This window comes from Anomaloglossus baeobatrachus, chromosome 1 (genome assembly GCF_048569485.1).
Source record: "Anomaloglossus baeobatrachus isolate aAnoBae1 chromosome 1, aAnoBae1.hap1, whole genome shotgun sequence".
In the NCBI taxonomy this organism is placed as follows: Eukaryota; Metazoa; Chordata; class Amphibia; order Anura; family Aromobatidae; genus Anomaloglossus; species Anomaloglossus baeobatrachus.
In genome coordinates, this window is record NC_134353.1 from 390,390,306 (window position 1) to 390,409,537 (window position 19,232).

The 19,232-nt window shown below is 46.6% G+C and overlaps 1 protein-coding gene across 1 annotated transcript in view; it reads left to right on the forward strand.

Annotated features, from left to right (window-relative positions):
* Positions 1-1,100: 1,100 nt before the first annotated feature.
* Positions 1,101-19,232, forward strand: part of LOC142293599 (MOB kinase activator 3A) — a 44,988-nt gene continuing 26,856 nt past the window's right edge. Inside the window, exons 1-2 of the mRNA XM_075337831.1 lie at positions 1,101-1,225; positions 16,576-17,050. Of these exons, the coding sequence (XP_075193946.1) occupies positions 16,633-17,050 (418 nt within the window). The 5' untranslated portion in view covers positions 1,101-1,225; positions 16,576-16,632. The remainder of the gene's footprint in view (positions 1,226-16,575; positions 17,051-19,232) is intronic.

Here is a 19,232-nt window from a genome sequence, read left to right on the forward strand (position 1 = left end):
CAGGAGTGGCTGTAGAACACCGCTGCTCTCCGTCAGCTCCAGGCAGCAACTGAAGTGAGTCGCGCTGTCAGCGAGGACGTCACTGAGGTAGTGTGTGTGGTGATGATAGGAGTGGTAGTGCCGGTGTATATGCGATGATGAGTGCGGTAGTGCCGATGTATGTGCGGTGATGATGGGTGCAGTAGTGCCGGGGTGTGCGCGGTGATGATGATTTGTGCGGTAGTGCCTGTGTGTGTGCGGGGATGAGGAGTGCAATAGTGCTTGCGTGTGTGCGGTGATGAGGAGTGCGGTAGTGCCAGCGTGTGTGCGGGGATGATGAGTGCAATAGTGCTTGCATGTGTGCGGGGATGATGAGTGCAGTAGTGCTTGCATGTGTGCGGGGATGATGAGTGCAGTAGTGCTTGCGTGTGTGCGGTGATGATGGGAGCGGTAGTGCCGGGGTGTGTGCGGGGATGATGAGTGCAGTAGTGCTTGCATGTGTGCGGGGATGATGAGTGCAGTAGTGCTTGCGTGTGTGCGGTGATGATGGGAGCGGTAGTGCCGGGATGTGTGTGGTGATGATGATGAGTGCGGTAGTGCCGGGATGTGTGTGGTGATGATGATGAGTGCGGTAGCGCCGGGGTGGGTGCAGTGATAATGGGTGCGGTAGTGCCGGGGTGTGTGCAGTGATTATGGGGGCTCTCTCGCTCGGCTTAACGCAAGGCGTTATTTCACAGGAATCCGTTGCCTTTATATCACACTATTTACAACGCATCCGTCACATGCATCACACAACGCATTGTGACGGATGCCGTTCAACGCAAGTGTGAAAGTGGCCTTAAGAACGCCCACTTTGATGGCCATAAATGTGCCCGGTTTATCATGCACTGCACTGTAACTATTATTGTCATTTTGTATGTTAAACCTGAACTAAAAAAAAAAAAAGAAAATAGAGTACGAAACCAACTTCAGCCCCGGATAAGAAGCTGACTTCAGAGCGCAGTACACGGCAGTGGTGAAATCCTGAGGTAATGTCCCGGAGCAGGCCAGCCGTCCACTGACTGAGGAGAATTAGGCGGGGTGAAGTCACGTGTCACACAGCCGCATTCCGAGCGGAAGCTGCTGCTGGACCCTCCTCGTGACGCGCTGCCTGCTGAGGGAGACACGAAGGGACTGGCAGCTGGAAGTTTACTTTCTCTATAAGCGGACTGCACAGTGGAGGCGTCGCGCCCTGCTTCTGGCTGAGGTAATGCTCATATCTAGCTGTTCTGCGAGCGAGCTACAAAAGGCGGGAAGGAAGGAGGAGAGTTCAAGCTAGTTTTGTTACGGAAGCTGTTTCCTTTCACGCACGTCCGTACAGTACGTCAGTCAGTGCGGCTGCGCCAGTGTTCTGAGGGGGGCTTAGGAAATTCCTAATAGGATCTCTGAGTGTACTTTGCGGGGAGCTAGTGTCTCCCATAGGAGGTGTCCGTCGGCAACACTCCCACTTATGATGTGCTCTCTCTCCTCTGAGGTTGTGTGGCTGTGGATTGGCCACCTGCCCCTCCCTTGTGGCTGGGGTTTGGCTGCGCGCCCCCCCCCCACCTTGATTGGGGTTAGCTAGCCGAGGATGATCTTCTTAGTGCTATAAAAGAAGTATGGGTGTGCACTACCGTCGTGTACCTTGTGCTGGTGCCCGGGAGGAGAGAGACTAAAGGTGGTATCACGCATAGCAACGACAACGACGTCGCTGCTAAGTCACCATTTTCTGTGATGTAGCAGCGACGTCCCGTCGCTGTGTGTGACATCCAGTAACGACCTGGCCCCTGCTGTGAGGTCGCTGGTCGTTGCTGAATGTCCTGCTTCATTTTTTTGGACGTTGCTCTCCCGCTGTGAAGCACACATCGCTGTGTGTGACAGCGAGAGAGCGACGAACTGAAGCGAGCAGGGAGACGGCGTCTGGCAGCTGCGGTAAGCTGTAACTAGGGTAAACATCGGGTAACCAAGAAGCCCTTTCCTTGGTTACCCGATATTTACCTTAGTTACTAGCATCCTCCGCTCTCACGCTGCCAGTGCTGGCTCCCTGCCCCCTGCACACATAGGTGGAGTACACATCGGGTAATTAACCCGATGTGTACTCTAGCTAGGAGTGCAGGGAACAGGGAGCCAGCACTGGCAGCGTGAGAGCGGCGGTCGCTAGTAACTAAGGTAAATATCGGGTAACTAAGAGAAATGCTTTCCTTGGTTACCCGATATTCACCTTAGTTATGCTTCCACGCGTGGCTGGGGGCAGGTCGCTGGTAAGATCTGCCTGTTTGACAGCTCACCAGTGACCATGTAACGACGCAGCAGCGATCCTCATAAGGTCAGATCGCTGGTCGTGATCGCTGCTGCTTCGCTATGTGTAATATCAAAAAACTGACCCACACATCCAACAAATGTGAACGTGTGCTAACTAAAAAAACATAGTAACTATAAATGCATACAGTTTCACACCTGAAAAAGCCAAACATGTACTAGGGAAAATATGGCACTGCATTACTGCAAAAGAGAGATATTTAGTTTATGTATTGTTCAATGCATGTAAGCCCGGAACCAACGGCAAGGTATATCTCTGTATTCCGGGAACCTAACTTAAATGCCACTATCTAGGTTAAAAACATCCATCCAAAATGGATGTTTTTAACCTAGATAGTGGCATTTAAGTTAGGTTCCCGGAATACAGAGATATACCTTGCTGTTTGGTTTCCGGGCTTACATGCATTGGCCAATACATAAACTAAATATCTCTCTTTTGCAGTAATGCAGTGCCATATTTTCCCTTATACATTTTTGGCTTTTTCAGTGTGCAACTGTTTGCATTTATAGCTTCGCTATGTGTGACCCCACCAGCCATCCACTGCGATGGTTCCTGGGTGCTTGTGGAGATGAGGTAAGGATCCAAGAATTCCAAAGAAGACTGAGGACTGAGGGAGCTGGCACCCGCCTCTCTTACCGCTGTTTTACTCCACTTCATGGTTTGAATAAAGAACAGCTTGGATTTTCCCAGAGAGTGTTGTGATCTCATTTCTTCTTTGGAATTCTTATCTTCTTAGGCCGGGTACACATATCCGGCTTTTCGCCGGTTTGACAGATGCGGCGAACGCCAGTGCAGTATGATACAGTACAATGGCAGCGCCGCAACTTCCGGGTCACATGCTCCGGTCACATGACAACATGTGACCGGCGCTTGTTGTTGCGCTGCCAGTGTACTGTATACACTGTACTGGCGTGCGCCGCATCCGTCAAACTGGCGAAAAGCTGGATATGTGTACCCGGCCTTAGTGCCATCACATACACACGATCCAGATAATCAATTAGGTGCGCAGGTTGTTGCTACCAAAAGTTTGTAGTGGTCACGATATTTATCTTAGAGGTTCTCAACTACCAGATAACCCTAGCCTAATCTATTCAGGACCCTAATTAGAATAAATTGTTGTATGCTCACTTCACGCAGCTGTGCCGCTATTCCCAGAGTATGCAGTGACTTGTCACATATGCTATATGCGCACACTGCAGTTTTGTTGTCACAAAAACTGCAACCAAAACTGCACCTTGTCCCAGAGTGCCTGGAAATGTGAAAAAAAACCACGCTTGTAATGATGGTGCGTTTTTGTCAATTCTGATTTCATGTGTTTTTCCGTAGAAAGTGTGACAAAAGCTCAAGAAGGTAGAACATGCTGAATTTTTTTGTCAGAAGTTTGTGACAAATAGGCCTTGTGCGCATGCTGTGTATTTTGCTGCATTTTTCAGCATTTTTTGGGTGCAGTTTTGGTCCCAAAATTGCATGCATTTCCTTACCCAGCAAAGTCTATGAGATTTCATTTTTGTTGTGCGCACATTATTTTTGGCTACATCTTTGTTGCACAAAGATGCAGCATGTCAGTTCTTTTTGCGTTTTGTCCTTGCTTTTCGGAGTACTGGCATATCAATCCCTCGCTGACTTGGGGTCGGTGGGGGATTGATCCCTGGTATCTGGCCAGATGCCAGTCCCCATATAAAGTATATGGGGACCAGAAACCGGCGCAAAGGGGTAGCAGCAAGCGGTTCATACTTACCGAGTCAACGGGGCAGCTGTCAAACTGCTCCTGCAGCCTCTCATTCTTCTTCCTGGGCCACTCATTAGGCTCATATATATTCACTGCTTCCACCAGCGACTGTGATTAGTTGCAGTCAGATGAGCCCCCCCACCCCTGCTGAGTGACAGTGTGCTAGAGGCTTCCAATTATAGATGCTGGTGGGCAGGTCTATATTGTATAGTAAAATAAACTTTAAAAAAATTGGTGTAGGATCCTCCATATTATGATACCAGCACAGATAAAGCCTGACAGCTGGGTGCTGATATTTTCAGGCTCAGCATACTCATGGTTATTGGGTGCCCCGCAGCCTGAAAATATCAACCATAACTGCTGTATAGTACATAAGGAATGAAAAATACAAATAGCCATATGAAAATTTGAAAAAATTGAAATGTGAAATTGCGTGAATGCTGAGGATTATTTTAAAAAAAAGAAATATTTAGCTAATGTATTGATCAATTCATTACTGCCCCATAACCACTTCACGGTAATCTCTTATTTATGGGGTCACCAACCAAATGTTACCTCTCTATGCGGTTAAAACCTGCTTGTGTGTATGGGTCTTTAACCAAATGTTACCTCTATGTGCGGTTGAAACCTGCTTGTGTGTATGGGTACCTAACCAAATTTACCTTTGTGTGCGGTTGAAACCTGCTTGTGTATGGGAAGCAAGGGACCTGGCCATTTAGGAAGTTGTATAACCATAGCTAAAGGGCGGGACTGGGTTCTCAGACAGTTATGGGGGCAGTAATGAATTGATCAATACATTAGCTAAATATCTTTTTTTTTTTTTTTTTTTCTTTTCAAAATAATCCTCAGCATTCATGCAATGTCACATTTCAATTTTTTATATGGCTAAGTGTATTTTTCATTCCTTATGTATTGTAAAGCAGTTATGCTTGTTCATATTTCTCTGAATTTGGTGTGCAGCTTTCACTTCATATAGATTTTGTATATTTTGGCTAGCACCCTGTTCACATTTACCATGGTGTTCCAGCAGTCTTTTTGATTGTTAAAAATATCAACCAACAGCTGTCCGGAAATACCACATACATTCGATGCGACAGCTCTGGCACTTTACCAGGCTCTTCCCGATTGCCCTAGTGCGGTGGAAGTCAGGGTAATGAGGGAGTTAATGGAAGCTCACAGTAGCCACAATGCCTAGATTATTACTGGCAGGCATCTGAGACCCCCCAATCACTAATCTGTAAGTGAAAGTAAATAAACACAAACACCGACAAAATCCTTTTATTTGAAATAAAAGACAAAAAAGCCCCCTCTTTCACCCCTTTATTAACTCCAGAATCACTCCTGCAGGTCCGACGTAATGTAATCCACACTAGGTCCCACGACGCTTCCACCACTGCTACATCTGAAGCTCACAACGAGCACCATAGAACATGACTGACTGCTGTGAGCTCCACGCAGCGAATTAAGTTGAGCTCACAGCAGGCAGTCGTGTTCTATGGCGCTTGCTGTGAGCTTCAGATGTAGCGTTTTTCCTGGGCCAAAAATGTGTATCTCTGTGGTCACCACAAAGATGCAGCATGCGGAGATAGCCATACACTGTAGACAAAAAAAACGAATGTGCGCACAGTAAATCTGAATTCTCATAAAGTTTGCTGGGAAGTCAAAAGTGAGAACTTTCTGACAACAAAACTGCACCAAAAAAATGCAACAAAAACTCTATCATATAGCCTTACTATTTCATCAGAGCGAAAGTCTGCCCTGATGGAATATTAATAAGCCGCATTTGATGAGCACCACTTATTGGCTGCAGCCAGCATGTGACACAACAAGTCACGTCAGCCTCCAGTATGGCTGGAGTGTCGCTGCTGCAGGTGGTGAGGATACATTGTTTTTATTTTATTAGGGTCCTGCATTGATTAAGCTGGGTGTCCTTTAGTAGAGGACGCCTTTAATTTATGCTGCAAAGGTGGCGTAAATTATGACAGAAATATACTCCATCACCTGACTGTCCTATATTTCTTGGTGTGGCACACGGCAGCTAAAACATACACCAAATTCATTAAGTATCATGCTTCCAAAATGTCAGTCTTGACACATCTCAGTCATTTATGACATGCTCATGATATGAATGTAATTTATGTTTAAAGGGGTTGTTCAATACCTGGACAAGCCCTTTATAACTGAAGTAGTACCCCTTGCCAAATAAAAAAAAATATTATATGCTTTCATAAACCGGTGCCGTTCCACAATGTTGGCTCTCAAGCTTGCGAGACATTTATGCCATGTGAGCTCCGCAGCGAATCAGCAGCTGATGTTGGGCTGCCGTGTTGTGACATCTTAGGGCTCATGCGCATGTTGCGTACTCACATGCATTTACTCTGCTTATAGCACTGCAGCGTAAATGCATGCGTTCTGCATTCCCTGCACAATCTATGTAGATTGTGCTTGATACGTGCGCACAATGCTTTTATGAACGCAGCGATTTGGGTGCTAAAAGTTTGACCCAAATCCGTGCGTTCATAAAATGAGCATGTCAATTATTTGTGCGTTCTGGATGCAGCTCCCACTCTGTCTATGGTGGGGGCAGCATCACGAGTGCATGGAATCTGCTTTTTTTAACAAAAACATTATGCAGTTTTTCTGCAGCGATTTGACGCGCACATGTTCTGTCAAATCGCTGCAGAATATTCTGCAGTTACGTGCGCATGAGCCCTTACTCTTGTCTGAGAGTCATCGAAAAGAAATTATACCGCAGCAGTTTATTAGCAGCCACTTTATGCAGCAGGGCTCACGTCGTATGACAATGTCACGCAACCCTTAGCAGACTTGGTGACATCATTCCTGGAATGGCATGAGTGTGGGAGGCGAGTGTCTGCTATTTTTATTTAAAAATGGGTTGAGGTAGCGGACAGCCTTAATAACCCCCTTCACAACCCCCCAACACACAAAATTTTAGTTTTTGATGTTTTGGTTTTTTTTCCCCCTTTCTTCCCAGACCCATAACTTCTTTTTTTTTCTGTTCATGTATGGGCTTGTGTTTTTGCAAGGCGAGTTGTACTTTGAAATGTTTGTATTTTTTTACAACATAGTGTATTAAAAACAGGAAAAAAAAAAAAAAACAAGTGTGGTGAAATTGTAGGAAAAAAAATGGATTTGGTTTTTGGGAATTGTTTATTACGGCATACAGCATGTGGAAAAACTGACCTGGCAATATGGCTCTCTACATCAGTAGCTTTACGGCAATAGCAGACATTCAGATTTTTTAATAATTAAAAAAAAATTGTAAGTTTTTTTTTTTAAAAAAAAGGGGGGGTGGTCTCTATTTTCCGAGATCCGCAACATTTCCATTTTTAGTAGAAAACAAGCCGTGTGATAGCTTCTTTATTGCGGGATAAGGCAATGTTTGTATTGCTACCATTTTGGGACAGATATGACATTTTGATCACTTGTTACCTCAACCAAAAAAATGCAGTGTTGGTGTTCTTGAATTTTTTTCTGTTTATGGTGTTTACCATTCAGGCTAATTATTTTTAGATAGATTGTATTTTTCTGAACTCAGCAATATTAGATACATTTTTTTTAATCTTTATTTTTAGTGGGGTGATTTAAACTTTTTTTTTTGTTTTCTGTAATTTTTGAAAAACTTTTTTTTTTTTTACTTTCACTGTATTTATTAGTCCCATTAGGAGACATGAACCTGCAATTTTTTTTATCGTTTGTGCTATATACAGCAATACCACAGTATTGTAGTATATAGAAAAAACACAGTCTTCTTTGAACCACAGGCAAGTTTTCAAAGGAGCTCTATAATGATAAGCACAGAGGTCTTCAGCAGACCCCTTGCTATCATAGCAAGCCATCGGCGCCCCGTGACCATATTACAGATGCGCTAATAGGCGCATAGAACAGCGCGTCCCCATGCCGGCGCGCTGTCAATGCCCTGTCACAGTTTGACAGGGGCATTTAACACGCTAAAAATTGCGGGTTAGAGGCAGGTCTTGGCTTTAACACAGCCCCATACACCTGCTACTATTTCGCACTGTACATGTTCGGCGAATATTGTCAGGAAGTTAATATAATTAATGGGGTATTCCCATCATGTAGATTTATGGCATAGCTATCGGATAAGCCATGAATGTGTATTAAATGAGGACACCACCAATGGCACCTGTATTGGTGGTGTTACATAATCCACACAAGGCTGAGCAGGACTACAATCGCACAAGATGGAGGAGGCGCCAAATCGAGACCAGTGACACCCATTGGACCGAACCGCCCCCTAAGTGAGCATTATAAAGGTATTTTTCTACAGAGCGGCCTGGGCACTTATATACAGCATTCTGGAACAGTAGCTGTTGACTTTATGGGACTTTTGGCAGAAAAATGCCCTCTGCCCACAGGACCAATATTCTACATTGCTGTACTCTATCTCCTCCTTGAGGCAGTGTTCCCCTCGTCCCCTCCCTTTTTCCCTTCTTGGCTGTATAGGGGACAAATTATCTCTTTTCTTTCTATTTCAGCTCCATGGCTATTTCCTTCAGATCAACCCATTTCATTTTGCCACACTTTAGGCAATTGGTGCACACTGCAGCTTGAGTTTGGCCTAAGGCCTTTCATGCATAAACTGTGATCCTTAGCATCATTTCGCTCATACCAAAATCTAACAGTGTTTGCATACCTCCCAACTTTTAAAGAAGGGAAAGAGGGACAAAGTTTGCGGCGCGCAACGCGGCAATTTTTAGGCCACGCCCCTAACCACACCCATTTTACAAACGGCCACACCCATATCCACTCCCCATCTACACCCATCCAGCAAACTGAAACTGCAGAAGCTGTCCGTGATCGCTCTGAGCCACCACAGATCAGCAATGTGCAGAACAGGCAGGGAGTTAACTACAGGGTGTGCAGGCGGCTAGGACCCAGGAGGAGAGCTGAACAGGGTGTGCAGGCAGCTAGGACCCAGGAGGAAGGCTGAACAGGGTATGCAGGCAGCTAGGACCCAGGAGGAGGGCTGAACAGGGTGTGCAGGCAGCTAGGACCCAGGAGGAGAGCTGAACAGGGTGTGCAGGCTGCTAGGACCCAGGAGGAGAGCTGAACAGGGTGTGCAGGCAGCTAGGACCCAGGAGGAGAGCTGCACAGGGTGTGCAGGCAGCTAGGACCCAGGAGGAGAGCTGCACAGGGTGTGCAGGCAGCTAGGACCCAGGAGGAGAGCTGCACAGGGTGTGCAGGCAGCTAGGACCCAGGAGGAGGGCTGAACAGGGTGTGCAGGCAGCTAGGACCTAGGAGAAGAGCTGAACAGGGTGTGCAGGCAGCTAGGACCTAGGAGAAGAGCTGAACAGGGTGTGCAGGCAGCTAGGACCCAGGAGGAGAGCTGAACAGGGTGTGCAGGCAGCTAGGACCCAGGAGGAGGGCTGAACAGGGTGTGCAGGCAGCTAGGACCCAGGAGCAGGGCTGAACAGGGTGTGCAGGCAGCTAGGACCTAGGAGGAGAGCTGAACAGGGTGTGCAGCTAAGGGTATGTTCACACATGAGGTTTTTGCTGTGCGGCACAATCCGGCGCCTTGCGGGAAAAACGAATCTGGGTTTTTTTTTGCCGCCGGGTGTGGTTTTTCCTCATAGACTTTTATTAGCGCCGCATGTAGTTGCGTTTGATCCGGTTTTTGCCTGATGCGGCAAAAATCGTCACTCCGGCGGCCGCACAGGATGCAGAGAGGAACGTTTTTTGCCAGCGGCAAAAAAATGCCTAGCGCCGGGTGCAGCATGGTGCATAATGAAAGTCTATGCAAGCCAGATACGGTGTCATGCTTCAAATGCCGGAAGCATGTACCGTATCCGGTTTTTACTTCTGAGCATGCCCAGAAGTCATATAAATTCATTGCTTGTCAGAAAATCAATCAATCACTCACTCTCTCTCAAACTCTCTCACTCACTGACTGACTCACTGACTCATTCACTCACTCTCACCCACTCACCGATCACCGGCGCAGGGCTGCACGGCTGTCACACTGCTCCGACGGCTTCTCCTGATTTGAAAATGCCGGCCGCTCATTATTCAATCTCGTATTCCCTGCTTTCCCCGCACACCGGCGCCTATTATTAGTTGCAGGCAGACACGCCCCCACGCTGAGTGACAGCTGTCTCACTGCAACCAATCACAGCCGCCGGTGGGCGGGTCTATATTGTGCAGTAAAATAAATAAATAATTACAAGAAAAACGGCGTGCGGTTCCCCCCCAATATTGATACCAGCCAAGATAAAGCCACACGGCTGAAGGCTGGTATTCTCAGGATGGGGAGCTCTACGTTATGGGGAGACCCCCAGCCTAAAAATATCAGCCAGCAGCCGCCCGGAATTGCCGCATCCATTAGATGCGACAGTCCCGGGACTCTACCCGGCTCTTCCCGAATTGCCCTGGTGCGGTGGCAATCGGGGTAATAAGGGGTTAATCGTGGCAGGCGTCTGAGACACCCCCAATGATTAACCTGTAAGTGAAAGTAAATAAACACATACACCCAAAAAAATTCTTTATTTGGAATAAAAGACAAAAAAACACCCTCTTTCACCATTTTATTAAAATCAGCAAATACCCCTCCAGGTCCGACGTAATCCACAGAGGTCCCGCGACGCTCTCAGCTCTGCTACATGAAGCTGACAGGAACGGCAGTAGAACACCGCCTCTCTCTATCAGCTCCACGCAGCAACTGAAGGGAGTCGCGCTGTCAGCGGTGACGTCACTGAGGTAATGCCGGGTTGTGTGCGATGATGATGCGTGCTGGGTAATGCCTGCGTGTGCGGTGATGATGCGTGCTGGGTAGTGCCGGCGTGTGCGGTGATGATGCATGTGGTAGTGCAGGGGTGTGCGGTGATGATGCGTGCTGGGTAGTGCCTGCGTGTGCGGTGATGATGCGTGCTGGGTAGTGCCGGCGTGTGCGGTGATGATGTGTGCTGGGTAGTGCCTGCGTGTGCGGTGATGATGCGTGCGAGGTAGTTCCTGCGTGTGTGTGTGTGTGGGGTCTCTCTCAGCATAAAAAAAAAAAAACTGATCCGTCGCATCAGTTTTTTCACAATCTGAGACGGATCTGTTGCATCAGGCACAAAGCAGATTGTGCCTGATTGGGAAAAAACTGATGTGTGAACAGCAGCTCTGCCAGGCAGGGGATCAGTGGTCGGTAGCTGATAGAAGCATTGGCAATGCTTCTATCTTTGCATATTACCGGCCAGTGCTGTGCACCTGCAGGAGAGGACACAAGTGAGTGGTAAGTACACACTGTGTCCTCTCCCCAATGTCCTGATCTACCGTGGTGTGCCTGCAGCATTGAGAAGCAAACACTGTTTGATTCTCAATGCTGCAGGGCAGGCACACACGATAGATAAGGACACAGTGAGTCATAGAAACAGCTTGAGGATCTCACGGTCCGGCCAGTGGGGGGGGGGGGGATCAGCGCTGGGGAGATTCAGCTTTCATACCTTAGCAGCAGCACAGAGCAGACAGAGACTAGTTTTGGGCAGCGCGCTCCGCTCTGTTATACTCACGTCACGTGTTAGGATGGTAGGAGGGAAAAGCAGCGAGGCGGGGAGAGAGTGGGTGGGCGGAGCCCGGGATACGGCCCTCCCGCCCGTGGCAAAGGGACAAACAATGCAAAGCGTGATAGTCCCGCTGTATCCGGGACGGTTGGGAGGTATGGTGTTTGTTCTAACACAGAGGCATATTCTGAGACTGACTTGAGTTTTGTTCTAAACTACAGTGTTCAACAGTTCTTGTTTCTCATCCTGTTCTACTTGAGCCCAGTGTAACAACCTCTGAATTCTCGCTCTGAGTCTGTAGTTTTCTAAACTGCAGGTTCCTGCTCTGGTATCATTTTAGTTATTTCCATGAGAAATAAGGGAAATGGGCGGTCTTTGACCGTTACCTGCACATGTGCATTACACTACTTTGCTCTGCAGTCAGCAGGGCAGATCAAAGTGTGCATGCGCAGGAGTGCAATGGTGGCCCCTGTTTGAATGATGTAAGACGCGTCATCCACATGGAGCGGGGAAGGAGGACAGCGATAAAAGGAAGATAGCAGGGCCCGGACCGAGACCAGCGATGCCCATAGGAGCCAACCACCCTGCAGGTGAGTATAATAAAAAAAAAGTGTTATACAGAGCGGCCTAGGCACGTACGTATATACAGTATTCTAGAATGCTCTATATAAGGCTTACTGGTGTTGGCCACAGCTTATAGGGGAAAATCCTGGTGACAGGTTCCCTTTTTAAGTTCATCTATAAACACGTGTGTGTGTGTGTGTGCGCACGTGCTCTCAATATTATATGTACTGTACATGTGTGTGGGTGTACATACTTTGATAGGTACAGTAGAAAAATGTAGTTCAAATGTGTTAGCTGTCACCACAACAAACGTCTAATGCATATATGATAACTCAACTTTTGAAAAATAGGAAAGCAGGACACACACACAGAGACACAAACTATGATGCCTACTCACAGATTTTCATTAGATAAGTGGGTACATGAGCAGTGCAGGCAGAAAAGTCTGCAAGTGACACTGATACCCAATGCTGGGTGTTCATATCAATTGCAGACTTCTTTTCTCTGCGCTGTGCATGTGCCTGCTAATCTAATGAAAATCTGACTGTTCTCAGCGCACCTTCCCTGGGTTAATCAGCTAGACCCTGTCTATCAATCTGCATGACCTCGGTGGTGATGCCACGCCAAGAGTATAGAGAAGACGCAACCCTACTAGCAGGAGTTCCCCTGACACATTACACTGTCTGCCTTCTTTTTTACTTTGTGGCTCTACATGTTCATCAACCTCACAGAAATCCCATAGGGTGGGCAGTTTTACATAGCTTTCTTTCCTGCATCAATTCTTGAACCACATATTTACCTTGCTAATCTCATGCTTCCTCTCTGGTGTAGCATGTGGTACTGTAGAAGTATTATTTCAGAAAATACTATTTTTGTGCGGCTTCTTCAATCCCTCGCACCTAGAGTGATGGGTTTCCCCCTATGCACACACGCAGGGAGAGACCTGTCACTCCAGGGCAGCCAGCAGGGAGGAATTGCCGGTGACCCACCTGTCTGACCTGTCTCCAGTGTGCCTTAATCACCCAGAACTATTAAACGATTTCGTGTTCATAAACACCGCAGCGTTTCAGAGTTGGACATAAATGGCTGGAATCACACAGCCACGGTCTGATACATACTGTCTGTGGTTCGGCAAGCCTGTATCAGCTTTGAGGTTCCTTTATTATCGGACTGTCAGTGCTTATTCTAGAGGCTTTACTGTTAGCACCATATTTGGACATGGTTCAATGGGCCAGTTATCTCTACTTCTCACATTGTGAGAAATGGAATTGTTTCACAGAGAATGTGCCACTTAAATGCTGCTGCTTTCAGTAATTTGTTGGAGCATTAAAGGGAATCTGTCAACTGGTTTTTGCTATTTCATCTGGGAGCATGGTAATGTTGGCACAGAGACCCTGAATCAAACTATGTACCATTTAGACTAGTGGGTGCAACGGTTCTGACAGAGATTTTAGATTTAGCCATGTAGCATTGATGAAAAAGCTGCCCACCCTTACCAGGCTTTCAGCGTACAATATCTATAGACACTGAGGTACTAATCACAAGAGGTGGCAGAGTTGGATAACATGGCACGAGCTAGTTAGTGGCAGCAATGATGCTGTCCTAGTGATAACACTCTCAGTTTAAGGGAGCATATTACTTGTAAAAACGCTGCTAATCTGCAAATATGCGGGTTAATAGTGTTTTGAAACCTGCCTGGCACCTGTACATTAATCCCCGCTGCCAGGAGGAAATTAATTTTATTCCTCCCGGTAGCATTCGGATTTCAGTCATAAGGGTGTCTTGGGTTCAGTCCCCGCTCTGTGTTTGGAGAGCGCCAGCTGTAACCATATTCTCAATACTGACTGCCGCTCGGCATTGGACGAGGCTGACATTAAGTGTGGGGGGCATGTTTACATCTGCTGCTCTCAATACACCACACAGAGAGATGATTGAACTCGCACTGGTGCCACCATGTGACTGAAACCTATCAGGAGAATTAAAATTAATTTCCTTCTGGCAGCGGGGTTCAATGTGCAGACGCTGGGCAGGTTTCAAATGCTGTTAGCCTGCAGATTAACCCCCATATCTGCAGGTTAATACAGTTTTTGCATGTGACTGGTTCATTTAAAAACAAAAATGCCATTTTGCTTTAGTTTTTGAAAACTTAAAAGTTGAGCAGAATCTGCCACCTGATTTTACTGAAATCATGTTCGATCTGCTGTGCCTATTGAACTTACTGCACTGCTGTTGCCGCGTATAATGCAGAAGACTACAGTCTTTTAGTCTCCCATCTTCCTAAGGCTATGTGTCCACGGTAGAATGTACCTGCGGATTTTTCTGCATGAAAATCCGCGACTTTCACGGCAAATCCGCACCTTATTTTTGCCGCGGATTTACCGCGAATTTGCCGTGGATTTTGATGCGGAATTTTTTTTTTTTTTCCCCCCATTCTATACCCAAAATCCGCACCAAAATCCGCAACAATAATTGACATGCTGCAGATTTTTCCGGATCAAAATCCGCGGCAAATCCGCCGCGGAAAAATCCGCAGCATGGACACAGCATTTCCAAAATGCCATTGAAATGGCTTGGAAATGCCGCTGCTGCAGATTTTCGGAAAATCCGCGGCAAATCCACGGCAAAATCCGCGCAAAATCCGCAGCGTGGGCACATAGCCTTAGATTGTACTGTAGGATTCCTTACCAATACATAGCATAACTGTTAGCACCATTTAGTTGAGGCTGTTCAGTAATTGTTTTGACTGGCATTTGGCAACTATAAATAATTTTGGTTCCTAATTGACCTAAAATGGGAAAGGTTTATTCTGATTTCATGTTAGTGAGAAAATACATGCAGATGTGTCTTTTTAGATAATGTATGTAAATGTCTGGTTTCAACTGTACATGAGTCATGTTTGTGATAAATTTATTGTAGTAAAATGGTAACATCACTACTTACATCATTTTAACTAAAGTGCAGCACAGATTCATCTCAACTAAAAGCCTAGATCCTTTGATCAGGAATACAACATTTACATTTCATAACTTTCCCAAATTCTTATGAAAAAATATTCATAACGTACTGCATTGAACTGCTGTACCCAATTTATTACTCATATATGTATTTTAGGAGTTGGTCCATTTTATATCAACTCCAACTCCACCAAAATGGTCACCTACTCCACAGCCCTGCCTCCTATCATCTGTTTCTAAGGGTACCTTCACACTTAGCGATGCAGCAGCGATCCGACCAGCGATCTGACCTGGTCAGGATCGCTGCTGCATCGCTACATGGTCGCTGGTGAGCTGTCAAACAGGCAGATCTCACCAGCGACCAGTGAACAGCCCCCAGCCAGCAGCGACGTGCAAGCGACGCTGCGCTTGCACGGAGCTGCCGTCTGGAAGCTGCGGAGACTGGTAACTAAGGTAAACATCGGGTATGGTTACCCGATGTTTACATTAGTTACCAGCGCACAGCTGTGTGTGCAGGGAGCAGGGAGCCGCGCACACTGAGCGCTGGCTCCTTGCTCTCCTACCATAGCTACAGTACACATCGGGTTAATTAACCCGATGTGTAATGCAGCTACATGTGCAGAGAGCAGGGAGCCGCGCACACTGCTTAGCGCTGGCTCCTTGCTCTCCTAGCTGCTGTACACATCGGGTTAATTAACCCGATGTGTACAGCAGCTACATGTGCAGAGAGCCGGAGCCGGCAGCACAGGCAGCGTGAGAGCTGCAGAGGCTCGTAACTAAGGTAAATATCGGGTAACCACCTTGGTTACCCGATGTTTATCTTGGATACAGCTTAGCTCAGCTGTCAGATGCCGGCTCCTGCTCCCTGCTTGCTTCATTTGTCGCTCTCTCGCTGTCACACACAGCGATCTGTGTGTCACAGCGGGAGAGCGGCTTTGAAGAAAACGAACCAGGGCTGTGTGTAACGAGCAGCGATCTCGCAGCAGGGGCCAGATCGCTGCTCATTGTCACACACAGCGAGATCGCTAATGAGGTCACTGCTGCGTCACAAAAAGCGTGACTCAGCAGCGATCTCGGCAGCGAGCTCGCTGTGTGTGTGAAGCACCCCTAAGCCCTACATTCACTCAATAGCATGTTGTATTTGTACTTGTACAGATACTGGCTGATGACTTGTTAATGCAGCATTACTTGAATGCCCATAATACAGTAATTATTGATGGCTGGTCCATACACGACAAACATTTTATTTTTTATTTTTACTAGTCACCGCTATGAGGGAATAGGGGGACACAATTGGGAAAAATAAAATGCTGATAGATTATAAGCTTGCGAGCAGGGCCCTCACTCCTCTTGTACTTGTTGAACCTAGTGTTATTCTATATTGTGTTTTATATTTTATAGTGTACATGTTCCCTCTGAATAGTAAAGGGCTGCATAATATGTTGTTGCTATAAAAATGATTATTATTTTTGTGTTATCTTTCCCCAGTATTACAACCGTACACTTCTGCTCCATAAAAAGGCTATCAGTTATACTGATTTTCAAATGGCAAATCCCCTAAAGCAAGTTTTTAATAAGGACAGAACATTTCGTCCTAAAAGAAAATTTGAGCCAGGCACTCAGCGATTTGAACTGCATAAGAAAGCTCAAGCATCCCTCAATGCAGGACTGGATCTAAAGTTGGCTGTCCAGCTACCACATGAGGAGGACCAGAATGACTGGGTGGCAGTTCATGTTGTAGATTTTTTCAATCGCATCAATCTGATCTATGGTACAATCAGCGACAGCTGCACAGAGCAATCGTGCCCTATTATGTCTGGAGGTCCCAAGTATGAGTACCGGTGGCAAGATGAAAATAGATATCGAAAACCCACTGCACTTTCTGCTCCAAAATACATGAATTTATTAATGGATTGGATAGAAGTTCAGATAAATAATGAAGATATTTTCCCTACAAATGTCGGTAAGTCTCATAATATGCATCAAAAGCATCATTCTATATTTCTGAATTTATTTCTAGGTTTGTTGCAAATGAAAAGATAGTCCTTTCACATTGCGTTTCAGTGGCTCCGTCGGGGCATACGTCTGAAATCCCGCCCCTCCCCCCACAAAATGTGTTTCGGACGTATGCGCCGACAGGGCCATTGAGTATAATGGAGCAGAAAGAGCAAGCGTGTGCTCTCTCGCATCATTTTCGGGTGTATACGCTTTTTGCAGGCGGATGCCCAGATGTAGTATTTGCAAAAGAAACCTGTATTCGCAAAAGAAATTTACATGTTGCAGAATTCAAACACACATCGCAAATCCGTTTATGTAGTAATTAAAAGAAAAAAAAAAAAGCACATTGGGCCTGAGGCTTTTATAATTCCCATCAATTTTGCTGGATCTGTGAGATGCTGGGGCTTTTGCCTCAGGAGCATGGTCTAAGGCGGCCTTTGCACGTTGCGACATCGCAAGCCGATGTCGCACGCAATAGTCCCCGCCCCCGTCGCAGGTACGATATCTTGTGATAGCTGGCGTAGCGAAAATTATCGCTACGCCAGCTTCACATGCACTCACCTGCCCTGCGACCGTCGCTCTGGAGGGCGACCCGCCTCCTTCCTAAGGGGGCGGGTCGTGCGGCGTCATGGCGACGTCACACGGCAGGCGGCCAATAGTGGCGGAGGGGCGGAGATGAGCAGGACGTAAACATCCCGCCCACCTCCTTCCTTCCGCATAGCCGCCGGCGGCAGGTAAGCTGATGTTCCTCGCTCCTGGGGCGTTTTACACAGCGATGTGTGCAGCCGCAGGAGAGAGGAACTACATCGTACCTCTCGCTGCAGCATAATTATGAAAAAGTCGGAGCCTGCAACGATGATACGATAACGACGCTTTTGCGCTCGTTAATCGTATCATCTAGCATTTACACACTACGATCTCGAAAGTGACGCCGGAAGTGCGTCACTTTCGATTTGACCCCACCGACATTGCACGTGCGATGTTGTAACGTGCAAAGCCGCCATAAAGTCTTCTGTCAATGTCTCACTGACAGATATGTATTGCAACGCAGGTGTATTACAATACATACTAGCTAAGTAAAAAAGTGAAAAATCAAATAAAGAGTAAAAAAAAAAAATTATATTATACCAATGAATATGTTTAATTCTGTAAAAAGAAAAATATACAAAAAAGTACATATAAAGGGAATCTGTGAGCAGGTTTTTGCTACCCCATGTGAGAGCAGCATGATTCCTTTTCCTTAACCAAGAATCAGCAAAAACATTAGTACATGCCCGTGAAATTCCAAAAATGAAGAAATCGGGTACTCACCGGTTTGTAGCAAAATCAAAAGACTGATTTATTCAGGCATAGGTGGAGTGTACCGGGATTATGTGCACACGGACAACGTCCGTTTCGCACCGATTACCAATGCTTCCATGATGCTTCCACAGTGACCTTGGACACGTGGAAGCATCAGTAATCCGTACGAAACAGCCGTTGTCCGTGTGCACGTAATCCCGGCACCCTCCCATTTTGCCTGAATAAATCAGTCTTTTGATTTTGCTACAAACCGGTGAGTGCCTGATTTCTTCATTTTTGGAAATTCATGGCTCTGCAACTTTGTAGTGCACTCCGGAGAGTAGACCCATACTTAGGCTCACACTGAATACCTGAACAGGTGTAACAAGGCAGCGAGTTGCCCATACGTTTCAACCAGTGGATTTCGTATTGTGAACATTCGTTCAGTGTGAAAAAACAGTGCCCAGTTTTCCTTCTTTTTTGGTGGTTGGCATTAGTACATGCCCTCATCATCTCCCGCCTCGACTACTGCAACATCCTGCTCTCTGGCCTCCCTTCCAATACTCTTGCATCCCTCCAATCTATCCTAAACTCTGGTTTCCCGCTTAATCCACCTCTCCCCTCGCTATTCCCCATCCTTACCACTCTGCCAATCCCTTCACTGGCTTACCATTGCCCAAAGACTCCAGTTCAAAACATTAACCATGACATACAAAGCCATCCACAACCTGTCTCCTCCTTACATCTGTGACCTAGTCTCCTGGTACTTACCTGCACGCAACCTCCGATCCTCACAAGATCTCCTTCTCTACTCTTCTCGTATTTCCTCTTCCCACAATCGCATACACTATTTTTCCCGTGCCTCC